General features: G+C 40.1%; 1 protein-coding gene across 4 annotated transcripts in view; it reads right to left on the bottom strand.

Annotated features, from left to right (window-relative positions):
* The window catches only part of CGNL1 (cingulin like 1), a 54,650-nt gene extending 35,679 nt beyond the window's left edge, over positions 1 to 18,971 (bottom strand). The window contains exons 1-5 of one of the 4 annotated variants that reach the window (XM_063169602.1): positions 18,859 to 18,971; positions 2,874 to 4,473; positions 2,283 to 2,377; positions 1,272 to 1,365; positions 263 to 364 (exon numbers count right to left, since the gene is read on the bottom strand). In XM_063169602.1, coding sequence (XP_063025672.1) covers positions 263 to 364; positions 1,272 to 1,365; positions 2,283 to 2,377; positions 2,874 to 4,454 — 1,872 coding nt within the window. In that variant the 5' untranslated portion in view covers positions 4,455 to 4,473; positions 18,859 to 18,971. Of the gene's footprint in view, positions 1 to 262; positions 365 to 1,271; positions 1,366 to 2,282; positions 2,378 to 2,873; positions 4,474 to 17,977; positions 18,196 to 18,858 lie in introns of those variants that run through there. The other 3 variants (XM_063169604.1, XM_063169603.1, XM_063169601.1) reach the window with 3 other exon arrangements.
* Positions 18,972 to 21,248: the final 2,277 nt, after the last annotated feature.

Here is a 21,248-nt window from a genome sequence, read left to right on the forward strand (position 1 = left end):
CCTAAGAAGTGCATTGTGCATGTGCTTAACAGTTTTATTCTCTGCTCCAAACTCCTTCTCAAATACTAAGAATAGATTTGTTACAAAGGGTAACAATGCTATGACCAATCACCCCTTAAATAAAGTCTTCTGAAAAAGCACTGGTATATCTGGATTAAGAAGAATATGAAGCAAAAGGGAATCAGCTGGAGGATCAGTTGTCACTTATTTTAAAAAGTGTATTTAAAATATTCAGAAGCTTTATAACAATAAAGTCCTGTACCCTAATTTCCAGTTCCAGTTTTTTCTCCAACTCTTCCACTTTCCTTTCAAGTTCTGCTTTTTGTTCCACCAATACTTTTACTTCAGCTGAAGAATCCGAAACCTACAATTAAATAGAGACATTAATTCCCACAAAGCCAAAATGTTCTTTGGGAACAGTTTCTTTTTTGTAATCTAAAGCAAAGCTACAAGCAAGACTAACAAAGCGTGGCATCAACTGCCTGAGCTCACCAGGGATTTTTCACATGGGTCAGGCCAAGCTAAGATTTTCAAAGGAACCATGATTTGGTTTTCATAAAACTTCTTGGAAATTGCTCAAGGCATGTTGACAACAAAACAGAAAATATACAAACGTAAAGAAAAATTCAAATTAGGCAACATATGACTCAAATAATGTGTACTTTGGGCCAATTTTACTGAGATATCACTAATTATGAAAAATGGACATCAAAGGAAAGCATGCTTATATGTTAAGACAGGTTTTCAAATACATTTTTTAGGTCATTTTCTAAGATGTATTTTGCAAATAAATAATGCTGTCATTAATAACAAAAGCTACATGAGTCTCTCATGCTATGTCTGTCTCACTGCAATCAAAAGATTAACATTTATCTCTGCAAATAAAGTTTATCTTTACTCAAGAAATTTTATGTGAGTATGCCTAACATTTTTCTTCATTGCTCCAAACTCCTTCTCAAATACTAAGAGATTTCTTCAAAAGGTTAACTGTGCTGTGAGCACTACACTTAAAATCTTCTGAAAAAGCACATGTATATCTAGATTACCAAGAATATGAAGAAAAAAATGTTATTTTTTTACTAATTATACCCCAGGATAAAATGATAGACAATAAGCATTTAATCCTTCTCATCCCATCAAAATTAAGCTCTGTTTCTGAGGGACCACATGACCAGCCTAGTAAAAGTCACTAAGGGGATTCAGATTCTTAAGGCCCTGTCTGAATATTGCACCACTTTGAAACAGGCCAAAGCAAATTAAAAATTCTTTACCTGTGTCTTTCCAGCAGCTCTTGACTTTAAAGTCTGAATTTTCTCAAAAACCAAGTTCACTTTCCTCTTTGTTGCATCGTCATTATCAGGACTTCTAAAACAGACAGTACAAATAAGCAATGATATGATCAAAGTTACCATGTTGTTAACATCAAACCAAATTCAGACTGTCCAATCTAATAAAAATCTCCACAAAAACCCCAAAATACTACAAACAAATCAGAAATTATCTTAACTATGATTTGCTAAATCTTCAAAGAGAGGAGTTAAAAATTTGTATTCCAAATGTTTTCTAAAAAGCCAACCAAACAAAAAAAGAGTACTGAACTCTTGAAATGCAAATCTCTTTTGTAGGATTGTGACTGTGGAAAGACAGATATTCAGCATGTCTATTACTCAGACATATTGAAATAAGAAGTAGTTCTAGGTTTTAGAAGTCCTGACTACTGCAACATAAAATAACACTTGAACAGGTCCCAGAACCTGCTATATCAGGAATTAAAAGAAATTTAAATGCATTGTGTATTTTGAATTAATTTAACCTTCCTTTACATTTCAATAAGTTATCAGTAGAAAATACCAAGAGTTACAGATGCACAAAGTATTAAAAGCACAGAGGGTTTCTGCCAAACCTTAGGAAATAACACTTCATTGTTGTTGTTTAAAAACCCAAAGGTTTAAAGTTCCATGAGGCCCTATTTGAATTCTCTAACAACCTCTACATTATTCAAAGTTTAATTCCAGATGTATTTAAAATACAAACCATATTCTGATTCACAAGTTTCAAGTGCATTTAATCATATCCTGTACAACACTTTATGTAAGTCCTGATAGCCTGGGTATTTTGAGATCAGATAATGCCTTAGAGGACACAGCTGAGATACATAATTGTGAAAGAGAAGTTGCATTTAATTACAGCTTTCACTTTACTGTTTCACATTTCAAATGTAATAGAAGACAAATATTGAGAAAATGCAGTTTCTTATCCAAAAGTTACATATGTATACTGACCCTTCCTTAAGGTAATTGTAAAGAATCTGCTTAGCAGTCTCTTCATTTGTCTGCTGTGCAAGATCTTGCTGGCCCTTTAGGAGATCAGGAGTTGCCTAAAAGATAAAGATAAAATGTCAAAAGATAAATATCCTGTGAGAGTTGTAAATACAAACAGTATAATTGGAATTCCCCATTTTATCCTATTAATGAAAACTTTTATGTGCTATGGACCTGAAGTTCTGAAAGATCCACTGGAGTTTTGCCTTACTACAACAAGAAACCATACTCCACACCAAAAGAAAAAACTTGATTTTGCATACATCTTTTCACGTTCTACTTTTGTGCATGTATGCTTAAGAATCTTGATATCTGTTTGGCCTCACCATGTTCCTTTACTCATACAAAAATCAGTTGTTTTACAAATCAGGTTTTCTATACTTACAACAACAACAAAAAATTATATTTACATTTCTCCAGAACAATCCCATTTGGAAGTATTGTATGATGGGAGTTTTTTCTAATGAAGACCAGAAAAATACACAATTAACAACAGGGCAGCTTTCATGTGCAAAGTGCAAAGGATGGCTTAAAGAATGAACTCAAAATTACCTGTATATTAGGGACGGATGAACATGTTTTTACAGAAATCTTCTTGGCTCCTGATTCAGGTGTAATTCCAACTCGGTTTGGCAACAACAAAGTAGAAGTTACTGTTTTAACTTCCTCCCTCTTACTCTGTCCTGGGAGTGTAGCTGATCTACCCATCAAGCTCTCTGTATCTGTTCCATTCTGTTTATGGTGTTGCAAAGAGCTGAAACTGCTGCTCTGGGTGTCTTTATTGGGCATTTGCAGTTTTCCAACACTTCGAGCAGAAATCTTTGTCTCTTTGGAAGGTGACTTTTGATCTCTGGATAACTGCTTGTGAAGGCAAACTTTAGACGGTCTCAGCAAGTGCTCAGTTGACTTACCCAAGCTCTTACTGAATTCACCTAAATAAGCTGAATTTACATCAGCTCCTAATGACAAGGCACTATCAACGCTTCTTGATCTTTTACGGTCATCTGGATGAATTCTGTTCCTTTTTCCTGACCTGCCTCTTCTGTGAGCATCAACTTTCTTATCAAACTTTTCAATTAGCTGATCTACTCCTGGAAGTGAACCAGTGTCAATATCACGACCAGTTCCCGGCAAGAATGGGATGTATCTCCTGTTTTCGTGGCGGTTAACGTTGTCCGCGTAGATGGCGTACTCTTGGTCATCCAGCAAAAATCTGTACAGGGAGTTGGCAGAGGTGGGAGTGGCTGATGAGGACGAGGATCTTCGGGAGTCGTTCAGTAGCGGCCCAGAGGAATCCTGCCTGCGGAAGGGAAGAACATCTGGTCTGGGCTTCTTTGTCTCGGGATAAGCAGTGGGACTAACACAGGGGGACCCTCCTGCAGGTGAAAATGTCTCTGGAACACACACCTCACTGGAGCTGATTGTGCTGCTGGGACCATCCTGCAGCTGCTTATTTGGATCTTCTACTGACCTGTTCAGATGTATTTTTTTTGAATTTGCTTTGGTTGACTCAGCAAGGTATGTATTTGTTTTCTGTAGGGACACTACTTTAGATGAGGAAATCCAAGGCTTTGCTTCAGTTTTTTCATCTGCAAAAGACTTGGATTTACTGCATAGAGAAGACTGGTAATTATCCACGTTCAAGTTATTTTTTTCAGGATCATATGGCTGCAAAAGTTCAGGATGTCTTTGAAAATTCAACAAATTTGAGGATTTTATAGTTTCATCTTTAAAATCTGGCATTCCACTATCCTTTTCATGGACATTGGTTATCTGCAGTTTTTTAGGCATAGAGGGTTGCACGTGCTGTGTTCCAGCAAACTTTGTATGTTCACTGACTTTGTCGTCCAACTTAAAAGCAGTATTGGAGTCCACAGCTGGCTTGTGTACAGTCTGAGGAATGACCTGCTGCTCTTTTCCAGGAGGAGGAAGATTTTCTGGCAAACATCCTTCTGTATTGTTCAGTACTATGTAAGGATGTCCATCGATTCCTTGGACTCTAATGCTGACACCATAAGATCCTGTCCTAGAATTTAGTGCATTTTTAGTTTTCTGAGTCTCTTCAGTTGCAAGTTCAAGAGTGACTTCATAATCCTGCTGCATGTGCTTAAAACCAGCAAAATATGGCTCCATGTCTATCAGAGGAGTATATCTGAACAGGAGAAAAATTACAAAATTCTCATTGTTTTAAGCAAGCTAGATTATTTCATTAATTACTTTATTTTACCATTCAATGTGACGATGAAGACTAATGGCAATAATGCAGGGAAATCAATATCCAAGCTCTGTCAAGCCCAAAGTGAATACACTGTGGTACAAAGACAAATGTCAGACTGACACATTCTGATCAATGGCATGTCATTTTACGAATGTTACCTTCACAGAGCTTGTGCTCATTGCTTTGGAATCAAATTACTTTAAATATAAACAACTCCAGTACAATTTTCTAATTCAAAGCATGACTTCTGGGTATTTCCACTACCCAGAAGTGGAAATTATTTGCCATCTCAGAGTTTTAAAATACAATTTTCAGAAAACAGAAGCAATGACTTTGGTAAAGTTAAATAGCTGAATGACTGTCATTCGATTATGAAACCAGTTCCTATCTCCTATCTTGAAGTCTTTACAACATCACATACAAATTAATCAGGATGTAAGAAGACTGTACCTTTCACATACCAGTGATCATTTTAAAGCCAGTATTTAGTACCAGCCATATTAACATTTAAACATAAGTCCAGGAGAGCAAAACACAACCAGGCAGTTTAAGGTTTTATGAGTTTCAGGTAACTAAAGCACTGCAAGGAAGGTCAACATCCTCATTCCTTTGTGTTGTGGTTTTTACAATTCTTGGGTTTCAACATTTGTTTCTAATGACATCTTAAAAGAAACTTTTTCATTTATTATTTCATTGTCATCCCTAAGAATAACCTTTCCTACAACCTCCCAAATGCAAGCTTGTTCAAAAAAAACTCCAGTTGCTATTTTAAAACAAGATACTTGCTGAGCAACAAAAATGGAAAAACACTGCTTGTATTTCCAAGGCTGACAGTGCCTTTTTCAGATCCAACAGGAATGCTAACTCCAGCCTATATGTGCCAAAATTGTTACAATCTAGAAAACAATAAATTCGATCCTACCTGTGTTTTTAATGTTAAATGCCATTCTTTCTTTCTCTAACAGCTGGGTTTGCAGGCAGAGTTACTCTAGTCTGTTGCAGATTATGTGCCAACTGTCTAAAGGCAGAGGCAGTGCAGTGACAGTACGAGTGTCTATAGAAGAATGGAACACAGGACTGTGAGTCTGACAAAACCTGGAGGGAATAAACTTTTGAACTGAGCTGGGGAGTTGAGTCATCACTGTGGCCTGACAAAGCCAAAATCTCTGAGCGATGGTATCAGCAAGAGGAAACCCAAACAACAGGATGTCTCTGGAAAAACAACCCTCTGCAGCCAGTTTCACTCTCCTGTCTATCTCAGCATGAAGCACCGCCCACAGATACTCTAGTCAAGAGTAGAGCTCTCATTTTTTCCTGACAGCAAATGAAAAAGTTTGGTTCAATGTTCACAGTACATTAATTTCTACCCAATTCATCCTCCTAGCAGGAAAGCTCCCCTCAAAAACCTCTTCCTCTCTAAAAACCAACTCCAGCTCCTCCTCAGCAGCAGGCTTATAAACTGAAGTCCCATATGGCACATTCACATGTGAGCCTTTGAGAGAAACCCCTGATTTACACACAGTTGGTAGCACTCATCTGTAGTGGAGGAGTGTGAGAACATCTTTACAAAAACTCCCCACTCAACAATCCCAGCCAGATTAGAAATGCCACCAATACAAACCAATGAGTGAATGGAACTGCACACTATACCTTCAAGCTGTGTTAGCAGATCTACAACAAGAGTAAAGTTTATCTGAATTTTTCAACAATGGCAACAACTAAAAAAATATAAAAAGGAGTCAATAAAAATAAACCTAAAAGACAAAAAATAAAAAGGATTTATATCAATCAGCACAAGGAACAAATAAGCAATACATTGCAATACAATTACAATATGTCTGTTTGGGGGCGACTGCAAAAGCAGTGCTTTCAAACTTGTTGGAAAGTTGCTAAAAATATTAAATAACCAGAAAAAACCCCCAAACAACCCCCATCTCCTCAAAAATAACCACAGAACACCAACTCCTCTACTACATAGGGGAATCAATATTTAGGTTAATAATCTACCTTAAATTAAGGTGTTTCATTTGTCTTTAAAACCATAAAGAAATATGTGGATTTGTCTTGTTCACGTGTATTGTACTAACAAAACTCTCAATTTTACTGTACAAAAGGATAAAACATTTAGAAATAAAAGAGCTAAACAAACAATTTTTTAAATAACACATTTTATCTTTCTGGAACTGCAAAAAATGATTACATTTATAAATTCCCATGACCCCAACAAGAAAAGACAGATGACCTTACTATTCAGATATTTGAAGGTTTTACATAGAATTTCTATTTTATATGATGTCAAGCTGCATTGTGTAATACTCACATGAACTACATAATACCAAATAGCTGTTTTACAATACACAAAGTGGTTTTGTGATTTTGTAAGCATTTTTAAATTAAAGAAAAAGCACTACTGGCTTTCATCACACACAGCCTTTCTGAGGAAATCCTGAAACTATGTTAATTGATTAATTACAGTTACAGTCACTCTCCTGCACACACATTGCACAGTCACATCTCAGGCTCTGGCAGGGTTACAGCAACAGGGAGGATAAGAGGGCTGAAGCTGCTCCTCTCCCATCTGTCTGCCCCACTCCTCTGACAGATGTCACCATGCCACAAATGAGAACATCTGAAACCTCTGCTGGCTCAGTGCACACCTCAGCCCTGGAAAACCTCAGACTGGCAGTGGGGTAAATGAAATCAGCCTGTGCTCCTGCTGCGACCGACTGGGATCCTGACATCTGATCCAGGGCAGGGCTGACAGCTGGGGGCCCTGACAGCTACAACTGCCCGCTTTTAATCTCCTCTAAGGCTGCTGAAGCCTCAAATGTTATGACAAAACAGTCTGTTTACTCTTCAGCTTATGAAAAGAGGTTAGATAGCTCAATGGCAGCTGGGAAGGCAATTTCCCTGTTTGTGTGGCTCTTTGTTACGTACTTGTAGTCACTTAAAAAAATAAAGAAGCTTTTTTCTGAAATAGAGAGTGATGTAAGTCCTAATTTCAGGTTTTCTACCAAAGTAATTATTTAAATTGCAAACAATACTGCCTTGCTAGTAATTTTATTTGCTATCTCAGAGTTTAAAAACGCAATTTTCAGAAGACAGAAGCAATGACTCTATTAATAGGTGAACGACTGCCATTCTATTATGAAACCAGTTCCTATCTCCTATACAACATCACATATAAATTAATTGGGATGTAAGAAAAGACTAGTTCAATTAATTATTTTCTTTTGAAAATATTCTACTTGCTAAAGCAGATAATATAGTCAAGGACATAGAATCATCAGCATCTTGCTGTCAGGTCAGCAAGTAAGGTACCACAGAATGAGGGGATCACCTATTTTGTCAGCAGCATGGCCTTGGACTGCTTGCAGAAAATTTCAAACTGAATTTGTGTTTTAACTTCATCATCAGGGATAGCAACCTTTAAAAACTTTTGTGAACAAATAAACAAAACTTACACTCAAAGCTCCTCAAGCCTTTCAGTTTTGATATTGCTTCCTAAAGTAAGACTTCATAAAGGTGCTTGAACACTCATTTTAAAAACTGACTTCAGTGGCTATGGAAGTCCCACGTTTTATCATTCCTCAGAAATGGTTCAATTTTTCTGAACAACTTCTTTTTGCCGAAAACAGAAACTATGACATTTTTTGTTTATAAAGAGAACTTGTCAGCAGAGGTTTTCATACCTGAAAATCCAATACTCTGCATGTTCTTCTGTAGCACTTTGTTGTACAGTGGTGATATGATACTCTACAAAGAGCCACAGGAGATGAACACTGAAGGTTTAACAGGTCAAAAACTCTTTTTAAATTCCTTAAAAACATTTCCTTTCACAGCTACTTTATAGCTAGCTAACAGGAGCTATGTGAGACCTGCTCACAATAAAGGAAACCTCTGTCATGTGGAACCCTGGCTGCTCTCCCTGCAAACAGAAAGGAGTTCCTTTGAGAAACATCCTCCTGTGCCAGACATGTCTCTCCCCTTCTTAACATTACAGCATCACAAAGGCATGGAATTGTCTCCACCACCCATTGCAGTTCTTGAGCCAAATCTACAAGGCAGATTTATTCAGAAAAATTGCTTTCCTAATCCTGTTAAATGGCAAACTCTGCATGGGAAGCTTGCTCTCCTGTATCCTGCCCACACACCCTCACCACAAAGCACATCCCACCCTGAGCTCCAGCCTGTGAGCCAAGCACGTGCTCAGGACAGACAGACAGACAGACAGTCAGTCCAGGCAGAGATGGTGACCAGCATGGGGGGACACACTGTCCCACCAATGGATATGTCCCCTGGCCTCCTGAAGGAGCCACACACCCTTCAGAGGCATTGCCTCCCATTACACACATCTAGGGAGGGATATGGAGAATAAAAGGGACCTGACTTTTTTATGGCACTAGGACTCCTCCCTGCCTCCCTTAATGTCAGAAAACCAGGAACTCCCCCACATCCAATATCACAATCCTGAGTCTCCTAAGACTGCATTACCTGAAGATTTTTCATTAAAAGAAGATGTGGACATATCCTATTATCTCCTCTTTGGAGGAGAGAACTTTGAGAATTCTGAAAATTTTAAACTATTTCAGGCTAAATTACAAATGATATTTGGTTCCATGCAAATTATTTCCCAATTTTTATTACCATAAGAAAAAAAAATCCTCATGGCCCACATTATTTAATCAGTTGTCTCTTTTGAAAAAGCAGGATGTAACAATTTATGAACGTTAACTTCAGACATTTCACATGCACAGCAAAATGTCAGGAAGGAACTATAAAATTTGTTCTCCAGCCTTACATAACACTGAGCTTGCTCTCCAAGCTAAATAATGGATTCTCTGTGCAGCTGACTATTCAGAAAGTATCAGCAACATCACACAAAGTGGGTGTTAGGTCAATAATAAATGACAGTGTTATGGGAAAAGGACAGGAAACAACTTTACGAGAGAAGAGGAAGGAAAACTTACACACTGTGAGAGTGAAGAAAAGGAAACAGACAGGATAATTCATGGAAGGCCAAAACTGTAATGTTTTCACACTTAATGGAAAACATTCTCACAAACACGCCTTGCAAGTATGAGGGGAAACTTCATCACTGTCAATCCTGCCTACAATTGGCTTCTGCCAAGGAAAAGTGGCCCTGGGCTGCTGTCCCTTTTGGTCCATGTGGGAGACAGCTCTGGAGTAGGACACATTTATCTGATCTACTGCTTACAGAGAGCACAAGGGAGGAAAGTGCAATTTTCTAATTCTAGATACGGGGCTGTAAAAAAAGACAGTAAAACTGATTTAACAGCAAACTGACAATATCCAACAATAGAAAGGCACCTGAAAACAGTCTGCCATTTTTCCAACAGATTCCTTATTCCCATTTGAGATTTTTTCATACTAGAGGTTTTTTAATCTATATAAAATTATTTTTTCTATATAGAACTAACATACATTTATAATTTAATATAATTTAGTTATAAATTAAATTATAAATTTATATTAATTTTCTATTAAATTATAAAATTCTATTTATAGCAAATGTGGCAGTTACTCCTCCCAGTTATTAGAAAGAAAATTATGATAGTTACAGTACACAATGAAAATGTCACCTCTTGTTTTTCCCCAGCACTGTCTGTAAACTGCCACTCCCTAGTGAGTAGTCAAAATTCAAAACTTTCAAAAGGCTTATAAGAATGGATTTTCTACATATGGTATCATTCTATATCTGCTGGTATCAGTGAGGAAAATAAACTACTCAGATTTATTTTATTATTGCTGTTGGTGTTTCTGATGTCAGCATCAAAGACCTACCTAAAATTTCTATAAATTCAATAAGAAACAAACCACTGAGTTTTCCAATATTCATTCCCTTTTAAACCAACCCAAAAACTTCATGTCCCATCTCTTCTTCCTACTTGTTGGAAGGAAAGATACGGTGACAAATTCTATACTTGAAAACAATCAGGAGTTCCTGTGAACCTAAGCCACACAGAATGTGTTTTTCAAAGCTCCATATACCAGTGTCAGACTGCAAGGATTGCACTTGGTATCACACAGACACAAGACCAAATCAAGGCATCTCTTCAGCATCCAAGACAGGGCTGACCTATCACTGTAGGCAGAATTAGCCTTACATATATCATGAAAAGCTATCAAATGACAATCTTCCAAAAGCACTCCATCTAATGCACTGGGCATTCATGCCCTGCACCCCCTGAGCTGCAGCCCCCCATGCAGGTGCATTAGTGACTGGTGCAGGGCAAAGGGACAGGAGCAGTTTTGAGCTGCTGCATCCCAGTGTGGCTGCAGGGCTGTGTACCCAACCCTGCACTGCTCTGCAGGGACATTCACAGCACTGCCAGTCCCAGCTGCCACCCTGCCATGGGGAAAAGGAACTGCTGGAGGAGCACCCAGCCAGCCTTGCACACTGCCAGGGGCCACGCAGGCCTCCCTGGGAGAGCAGGAATTGCAGCCCCCACACCAGAAGCCCTGTAGCTCTGTGCCTTCCACGACCATGACATGAGTTGGTTTCTTTCTCCTTTGACCAAGCTGTGATTAACTATGGGAGTCATATAGCTTTGGGTGTATAATGAAGCATGAAGTCCAGCCAGGAACACTGACTCAGAGAAATACCTTTTTATAGGAAGGATTTCAACATTTCTCAATTAATTGCTTTCATTTTTATTCCGTGAAAAAAATCTCTCTCTCTTCTGATTTCAGATGGCAGTCTATAGATGACAAGTCAGAACTTCCTGCAGGATGAAAATCCCAAATAATACTTTTCTTCCATACTGTTAGTGAAAGCCAACAGCCACGCTTCAGTTACTATGCATTACAGATATTATTTTATTAATTTCTCCCAAAATGCAGTACAGCAAAGTGGATGACCTTTGGACTTGCTGCCTTAGAAAGGAGAATTTCAGTTTCAGTTCACCTTATTCAGAGAGCCAACAAAACAAAACATTAGCAGTCACCTTTCCAAGGAGAGGAAGAGGCTGTATTTAATAAGGACTGTCAGCAGAAGGAACAATTAGAAGCAGTTAGAGCAAAAGATACTGTTCACTTCCTTACAGCTGGGTTCATACTCCCTCTGGCTGAAAAATGTTGTGTGTGAGGAAGTCTCAGTGTTTGAAATGTAAAACATCTTGTTAGTCCTATGAAAGTATGTGACAGATCAGCCAAATGCTTGAGCTGTGTGACAACTAGCAGGTTTTGTTGGCTTATTTGTTGGTTGGTTGGGGTTTTTTTTTCCAATTGAAAATCTGCTTCAATGGCTGTAAGTCAACAACAACACATTTTGGCAGATACTCAGGTCTCAAAAATTTTCAGAGTTTTATTGAAAACAAGGACATAATACATACATCCAATTTTCTTTATCTGCTACGTATGAATTCATGTAGTCATAATTTTACAGGATTTATCCCTAGAGGAAACAACACATGACCTGCTAACTTCACTTACTGAGTGCAAAGTAAAGACTTAATTTTGTTTATGATGAAAATGCTAAGAAACCTCCAAATTTCTCATGTAATATTCTAAGCTATTACCACTGCATTATATACTTTGTATCAGTATTTAAGAGCTCTCTTTTTCTTTACTGAAATAATGTTTCCAGATTTTCCCAAATCATAAGCAAAAGGGAATCAGAAACAAAATCAAACACATTCCAAGTATACTAAAGCAGAAGTGAGCCTGTAGATGAAATACAGTTCCAAGCAAGGGATCCATGTGATGGGCAGGGAGCAGTCCCAGCCCTGCAGACTGTGACAGGGTTAAGGCCCTGGAGGGAGTTGGGGACCTGCACTTGTTTGTTCATGGCTCCTGTGTACAAACACCTGCCTGAGTGCATTTGTGCCATGCTACTCCTTCAGCTCCCACACAGGCTCAGATAAAGCTCCTGAACAGGTTGGGTTTTGCCACTAACAGGATCCAGTTACTGGCGTTATCTTGTGAGTATCTGACAGTGCTGCACTACAATTAATATTTACAAACTTCAAATACAAAAAGCAAGTAACAACAAAATCTTATGCTTATTTCAGAGTTGACTATATACACACATACTCAATATCCCCTCTTTTTTCTTAAAAACTTGCAAAAAAGGTTAAAAACAAGAAAAAAAGTAATAAAGTCACTAAGAGGAAATCTTATTACATATACTCTTCTACTTTATCAAATTCTTGATGTTTGTATCTTTATGTATTGACAGAAAAGGTTGCTGAGAGACACAAGGATACTCACAGATTCTAAAAGTGGTTTGTGATTTCAAATACAATAGCTGGTTTGCATCCAAACATCTGACATGAATACACTCACTCCACAAAAGATTCTGTGTTGTTACATTACATTTTCCTCCAATTGTCAGTGTTAGAAACTGTATTTTGTTCCAAAGGAAATTATCTTAGTACATCCCAATGACATCATTGTTGCTTAAATATAAGAGAGTATCCTTTTAGAGGCTTGAGCAAAAAATCTCAGGTTTGTTAAGAGTCTCTTAGAAAGCCCTTCTCAAAGGAATGGGCACAGCTAGGGCAACCTTTGCTAAGAAGTTTTACAAGTGCTTCAGAAACACGTTTATGTATAAAATCATCTTACATAATTAAATAATAAAAGGTTCCTATACTCCACACATTTTTTCCTTCACTTTAAATGTGAAATTTCAGTAGACATTCTTCTCATTTTTCCCATGAAATCTATAATCTTGTCTACAGGAACTACTTTTACAGCAACCCAACAGATGCAATTTGCATAACCTTGATTATTAAGCCTGTGTAACTTATTCCTGACCAAAATTAATAATGCACTATGAGTCCAGCTGCTTGCAAAGACCAAGGGCTCACCAATATAAAGACACACAGGGCAGGGTTAATCTCTATGGAGATGCAAGTATTTAAGTATAGAATCTACATGTAAAATAGGCTGTAGGAGTCATATTTACACAGCCAACATAAGGCCACAGCTTCATGTGTATTCAAGCCAGTTATGCCTTCCATTTTTCTACTGTTAAACTTTGTCTTAATTACATTGTATTCCTTAAACACTTGGCTTCACACCCATCTAGTTTCTTTCAACTAACTCAGCCATGCGTTTTCAAATTTAAATATGCAGCCAGAACTGCAGGCCCTGAGCCCAGGCCCCACCAGACAAGATGATTTCATCACACTGTCTGAGAGACATGAGCTGAGTATAGAAGAGAGAGGTTCAAAAACTCCACAGAGGAAAGGAGATCATGGTGAGCTGCACTGAATCACTCAGAAGGGCTCACAAAGCCTGTGCAGCCAAAGTGACCTGCTGTGGGCCCTGCAAGCACAGGTTTCACCAGCCACCCTGAGCTGCCACACTCCTCACCTTCACACTGGAATAGCATAATTACCAGGGAAATGAGAGAGGCAGGGCTGCTTCTTTATGAAGCTTGAAGTGTTTGTGGAATTCTAATGCAACACTACATGCCAATTGTTCTTGTAAATAAAGGCTGCTACTGCTGAACATTTGCTCCCTGCATACAACTAATGGCGTGCAAATAAACGTATGAAGGCATAACCCAGCCATTTTCAGCCAGGCCAACAAAATATACTGAGCTTGACTTACTCACTGAAAACACTCCCACATATCTATATAAAAGCTTACATTTCACCCTACTTCTGTATTATGCTTATGTTGAAGCAGAATGCAAATAACTACCCCCTGTTGCACATCTTTATGTACATTAAATACACCTCCAACAGTTCTTAGAGATATCTTCCAACAGAATTCACAATAGGGTTAAAACATTCCTAAAGGCTGGTAATTACTTACCAGGCTTCTGCAAGTGTGTATGAGGGTTTATATATACACTCACAGAAACACATAAACACATGTGGGTATGATGACTGTGCAAGCATGGGCAGCCTAGACAATACATCTCCTTTTCACACTGTATTTAGCTTTCATGTCCACATTTTAGCTACTTTTAAATGGTGCATGCAATGCACATGCAACTAAAGTATCATGAACTGCTGCAAATGCCTGGAGTCCAAACATGGTCATGCTCAGACTGCTGAGAGTCACATCTGAGTGGTCCTGACTCCTTGCAATGCCTGGGGACCCTCACAGAAAGGGGCCACCATGGTAATCACTGCAGCATCTTCCAGTCTTACCAAGCTCCTTGGTGGCTTTTTGCAGTCTAAATGCTTTCTGAGACATTTCTCCAGTCACGTTTATTCCTCATTGCTCTCTTTTTTTTTTTAGCAAAATCAAGAAGAATGTGAAAAGTTATTACAGAATATTAACTTTACATCTCATACTGTCAGCCTGATTAATGAAACTCTTAAATACAAAAGATGGACTAATAGAAATTAAAATATTTCATTTGGCTAAAAATTAAGAGGCATTCTTTGAAAAATGAAACTATATACCTAAAATGTCTGGCTATGAATCTTGCTATCCACTTCATTTCACCTAAAATGAAAGGTTATAAGCCTACATTTGGATAAACTCCTCCATGGAGACTGCCAGCTGTGTTGGCAGAGATGGTAAAGATCAGAAAAATACAGTGAGCTCTAATCTCAAACAGTGGCAACTCCATGACTACCACTCCACTAAATCTTTAGCACATGCATTCTTAACATGTCCACTTTTTGGGGTTTAAGATTAAATTTTCATACTTGGCTACACTGAAAAGTATTACCATTTTGATTTAACACCATTCAAAGTCAAGGTCAAAGCAGCTTCTGAAATGTGTCCATATTTCCAGATAAAGATGCCTGGAACAAACACGCCATGGACACGTGAAACACCTTCCCTCATACATTAACCTGGTGAGTGAGCGAGTGGATTCTCCACTCTTCTGCCAATTTAGAAGAGAAATAGCAAAACTCAACCTATTTATTGTATTTTTGCACATCCTTCCAACACCTCATTCAAGATGCATTAAAAACAGAATTACCAAACCTAAGTTCAGGATGTGTCAAGTCTGTACCATCATCCTCTGTGCAGTTTGTTGAGACCTAGCAACAAAATCAGAGAAATTCCAACACCTTCACCTCATCCTGGCCATTCAAACCATTTGTTAATCTCAATACTGTAAGGATGTAATTCCTTACAAAGCCTGCCTCTGAATGGTATCACTGAACTGATCAGGTAGAAGATAACCTCCTCCTACCTCTAAAAAAAAATAAGTGGGACAGATAGAAGAAACACAAATTTCTTAAGCCTGCTTTATCTGAACACGTGGGCAACAAGTTGCTGCAACATTTCTGATGCCATTCAGAGTTGCAGAGAGGGTGCAGAAGTAAAAAAAAAATGCCCCATTATTTCAGTGTTCATTGCTATTTCTCAGAAATCTGTTAGTACCAGTGATCTTGTACTAATCAGCAGATTCTTTGCAGTTCCTTTCTATCAACTTAGGTAGATAGATAGGCTGAATGTTGTTTTGCAAAATCAGGTTTGTGTGCTTGGTATTAATATCCAGATTTCAGGTTACCTTCACAGGTAAAAAGGTTCTAAAAATAATGACACCATCATCAGTATGTCTGCAAAAGCAGAAATGGTAAAACAGCAGACTGTAGCATGGAACTGTGATGATCTACTTTTGTTTACATTTTTGCATCTGCAGAATTATTTGGTGTCAAAATACTTCAGTAGCTATTTTTAAATAAAAACCTGCCCACTATGATCCAGGCTGAATAAACTCATAGCACATATGTTCTTCTATTACTCCACGACAAAAGATTTAAAAATTCACATTTGAGGTCATGTCATTCCACCTGCACATTTCAGATGACACTGCAGAACCCAGACAAACCAGTTTCACCAATACTCCCAGAATAATCAACTTCCTATTACACAATGCACACCAGAAGAAGGAACTGTCACCAATTCTTTTCTGCAACTTTGTCACCCTCTTTTTGAGGTAAAATTCCTTATACAGGACATCCTGTAGACTATTTCTGCAGAAAATTAAATTTCACATCTCCCATGAAAACCCTGCCAGGGAAACCTAAGTGCATTCTCAGACATTTTAGTAACGACAGTGAGATCTAATAATGCAATTAAAAGAAATTAAAATAAGCTGGAGGCAATTCAGGCAGCCTAAGCAGTCAAGATTAATTAGATTTAAAAGCAAAATGTAACTAAGTCAGATAATGAGAATAAAATTAAAAAACCCAAACAGTTGTGTGATACACTCATGGAGTAGACAGGCTCTTGGAAATATCAACACAAATTCAGTAGTCAGGGGGGTCAGCAATACAAGGCCTTTTAGGCCTGTCACAACATTAGTTACCTTTGTGGTGTGTATTTGCATTTAGGTGGCATTTAGAAACAGTTAATGTCAGTGGCAACTCAAGGTGTATGCAAACCAAGTAGGAATACTGTTCCTATGATTAAGATATTTCAGAAACATCTCTAAGTTGTCAGCACACAGGTAAAAATATTAGTCATTTTATAGATGCTTCATTTGAAGCACTGTATTTTTATTTATCTTAGATTATTTTAAAAAACTCCATTAATATTAAACAACCAACTGTCTGCTTAAAACAACCATCTTCTCTTACGTGAATGATTATCTGAATATCCTAAGAGAATTCTAACAAAAGCTAGAAGCATTGCTGTCCTATTTTACAGAGCCTTCTGTTTTAGAAATGTAGCTGTGTCTCAAAATGAATAACATAAAATAAAAAGCAGCCTAATTGCCTTCCATAACATGACAAACTTCTAAAACATAATGTTTACTACATGTTAATCACAGGCTTCAATACTGTATGAAAGTTTTCATTTCCATTTATAATTCCAAAATTGAGTCTTGCAAAAGAAAAGACTCAAGTTCAAACTAATCATAAAAAAAAACAACCAAACAAACAGAAACTTATAGCAACTTGTTACACTTTTACATTAATCATCAGTAACCACATCTGGCTTAAAACACAGTGTGAGCATAAGCAGATTTCTCCTGGGTCTAACATGAGAAAAAAACCCAAGACAATCCAATGACTATGACATTTCTAGAAAATACAATTGCTAGTCAAACAAGTTCTTACAAAGCACCTTTAAAAAGTAAACAGCAGCTTGGTTTTGCCATTTAAATTATATTTTTATATAAGTTTTTAAGGTCTGCTAAAACAAGCTCTATAAAGAGATTTATAACTACAACACATCTGACAGTTGTCAGCACAGGCGTCAGACACTGAATCTATCAAGTTCCCATGGGAGTAGCAGAAGTCAGGATACACTTAGGGGATTTCTGATTCACCCACAGGATTGACTTCTAGGAGTCTGCACAAGGTAAACACAGTGTAGATGCTCAGAAAAACTGAACAAATTTCAACAAGAGGTTTCCACTATTTCTATTCTGATAATCATTCAACTTGCATTGCAAAAGTTTTTTTTTAAATATCTGCATGCTAAAAAAAGGGAAAAGATAAAATTCCCAGCAATCGTTCTGTCAACTGCTAATCTAATGCAAACTCACCGCAGAAGTTTTATCGCAGCACTGATCTCCCCATAAAGTTGTCATCGAATTGGAAGGATATAAATTACATCAGATGCAAAGTTAATTGGAAGAAGAACAAATAGCAGAACTGCCATTCTAAACTTTTCCCATGAAAAAGAACACACGCAACGCGGACACACCCTTTCGCAAAAAATACGCTAATTCGCGGAATAAAAGGGAGATAAAGAAGTCAAGAGTGCCCTCTGCCCAGGAATGCCAGGAATCCCCGGAGGAATGCGTGCGAGCAGGCGGTCTGGGCGCCCCGCGGGGGCTCCGGGCCCCGCCCGCCCACCTGGAAGCCAAGGCCGGCAGCGGCACCTCCAGCTGCGGCACCGCAGCCCGGGCCAGCCGCGGCTCGGAGGGAAGACCCTCGCTCGTGACTGCCGCAGAGCAAATGCAGAAGGGCTCCGGGAGCCTGTTCCCCCGGCAGCTCCCTCTCCGCTCAACCGCTGAGCTCGCCCGCCCCGGGGCGGCCCCGCTCCGCTCGCCAGCGCAGCCCCGAGGAGCGCCCGGGGGAAGCGCTGCCCCGGCACGGCCGGCGCTCCGCCAGCTCCCCGCGCGTCACCCGCCGGCGGTGCGGGGAGCGCCGCCGAGTTCTCGCCTCACGCCCGGGCGGGCCCGACGCCCTCGGCCTTTGGAAAGGCGCGTGTTTAACGGAGCTGAGGGCGCCTCGGCGCCGGGAGCCTCTGCCACAGCCGTGGGCAGCAGCGCCTGCGGCACCGCAGGGCGACGGCTCCCGTGCCCGCCACGCTCCGGTGCCACAGTCCTGTGCCCACCCTGCCCCGGCCATCGCGGCAGGGAAAAGCGGGCGACGCGGTGCCCCCCTCAGCTCCCCGACCGCCCGCTGCCGTTCTCCTCACCCGTCCCGAGCCGCCTCTGTCCCACAGGGGAATCCCCGTCAACTCCGCACCACTCTCTCCGCCGCCCCGCCAGCCGCACTCGCCGCCGGAGATCAGCGCGCACTGCCCGCCCCCTCCAGCGGGGGAGGGGGCGCCGCGGCCGGGCCGGGCCGGGGAGGAGCCAGGCGGGGGCGTCCCGCAGGTGAGCCCGGGGCTTCCCGCCGCTTTCCCGCCCGCCCGCGGCCTTTGCTCTCCCTGAGGGAGCGCGCGGCGCGCACGGGGCCCCCGACGGACACCTACAGCGGTGAGCTGAGGGGAGGCCGCCCTGCTCCTCCTCAGCCTGGGCCGCGGCGAACCGCGCCGGGATGGACCGGGTTGGCCCCAACAGGCCTCTGAAGAGGAAACCCAGCCCCGGGCCCGGGTACTGTCGGCTGGAGGCCGCCTGACAGTCGGGTTTGTTTTCCCGGGCCGTGTGGAGGCGGCTGGCGAGCCGCCCGCCCAGCGGGAAGGGCTGAGGCAGGGCAGGGACCGGGCAGGGCGGGCGCGCCTCGCCGTGAGGAGGAGGTGAGGGAAGCGCAGAGCGGGGCTCCAGCGGGGCAGCGTGCCCGTGCTGCTCCCAGAGCGGCGTCACAGCACCCCGGGCACACCTTGGTGCCTCGGGCACTTTGGGTCATTTCCACACTGACTTCAGCTAGACTGGAAATACCGCAAGGTGATTCCAGAATATTCCACACATAGAGTGCGAACTGAAGTGCTGCCGTACTGCAGTATGTCTCTTACCCTCATCCATCAGTGAAGGAAGGGTAGGTGAGGGTTCACAAGTGTCATCCAAAAAATCCCCAAAAAACAGTGTCTGCAACCATGTCACAAGAAATGGGCCTCAGACAGTTTCTTTCCATGCTTGTAAAGTTGTTCTGAAGGTTTGAACAACATTAACCAAGGAGCATAGTCAGAAGGAAGGTTCTACTGAATCTACAGGGAGAGAAAAACCTCAACAAGATGTGATATATCCTTGCCTACAACAGAAAAATGCTGGGCAGTGAACATGAGAAGGAAAAATGTAGTATATGAGTCATGGAAGGCATGTCAAAGTTGTTCAACAGGAGGAGCATGGATAGGAGCACATCCTCTCCTCAAATCCAACGGTGCTGGAGGTCACTGCTCAAATTTCTGTCAGAGCTGCTCTGATACCTGTCTGCTCTTTCATGTCTGTGAAAACAAGCCCTATTAGCAAAGACCACTGGGTATATAGATGCGTATTTTTATATAATTGTATGGTTTTTCTGTAGAGAATGGCCTGGTTTTAATTAGAATGCATAAACAGAAGACGTTCAACTGGAAAAGGCAGTGTTCCAAATATAACATCACTATTAACACTGCTAGGACACTGTATGCTGCTTTGGGTTCTCTGTTGGGAAAAAAAAAAAGGTAAAGTTCTCACAAATCTACCCCAGAAAATTAAATGCCTTTCAAGAATTTTTAAAAATATGTATTTTGGTAGTATTACAAGTCAGTATTCCAGAAGGGTCCTGGAAAGGTCCTGGAAGAAACAGTCAAAAGCAAAACAATGAGACAGTAGTGTCTGGCAGCAACTGCTTGTGATAAAGTACTATATTGATAGTTAATCAGTAGAAAGAGCTGTGAACTGTAGGAACTGCACAAATTATAAACAGCTCTAAGAGGCAGCTAGTGAGGTGTTTGCAGACTACTGACAGTGTTTGCTGAGAGGATGGAAGTATTCAGTGGGACAGGGTCTGTAAAAAATTCTGTTGCATGTCTACATAAAGCACTAAGTTGATTCTCCCTCAAAATGGTTCTTGAGAAGAAAGTCATAGATGTATGGAGTTTTCTGCCCTTAGTATTAACAAAAATATGTTCATGAGACAGAACAGCCCAAACTTGTGCTGCCATCTGATCTTTTACATGCTTTGCCATTTAACATTTGCTTTTCATATGCATTTTTTTCCACATAACCCCATAATCTTGGAACTGTGTAAGTAAAAGATGCATAGAATTTGCTTAGCTCTTTTACCTGTAGTTTTTGGGAAAGCACACAAAGCTTATACCCTCACCCCACCTGAAAAACTGGGACACAATGAACAGAAAAGAAAGCAATTAAACTTTTTTTTTCCTCAGTTACATGAGTTGTGTGGCAGCATTTCAATTGAACTCACAGATATACAGACATTTACAATGGCTGCATTTTATTACAATTAGAGTGTTAAGAAACATACTGACAGTTTGTTCAGCCTCATACTGTCATTTGGTAAGATGTGAAGGAATTGCACTTAATGGAAAACAAAATGCTTAATTAAAGAGGTGTATACACCTGTAATTTTCACATTGTTGTTAAAGGTTAATGAAGACTGTTAATCAATGATGTTGTAAAATAATACATTTCCATTGAATTT

This window comes from Melospiza melodia, chromosome 15 (genome assembly GCF_035770615.1).
Source record: "Melospiza melodia melodia isolate bMelMel2 chromosome 15, bMelMel2.pri, whole genome shotgun sequence".
NCBI lineage: Eukaryota > Metazoa > Chordata > Aves > Passeriformes > Passerellidae > Melospiza > Melospiza melodia.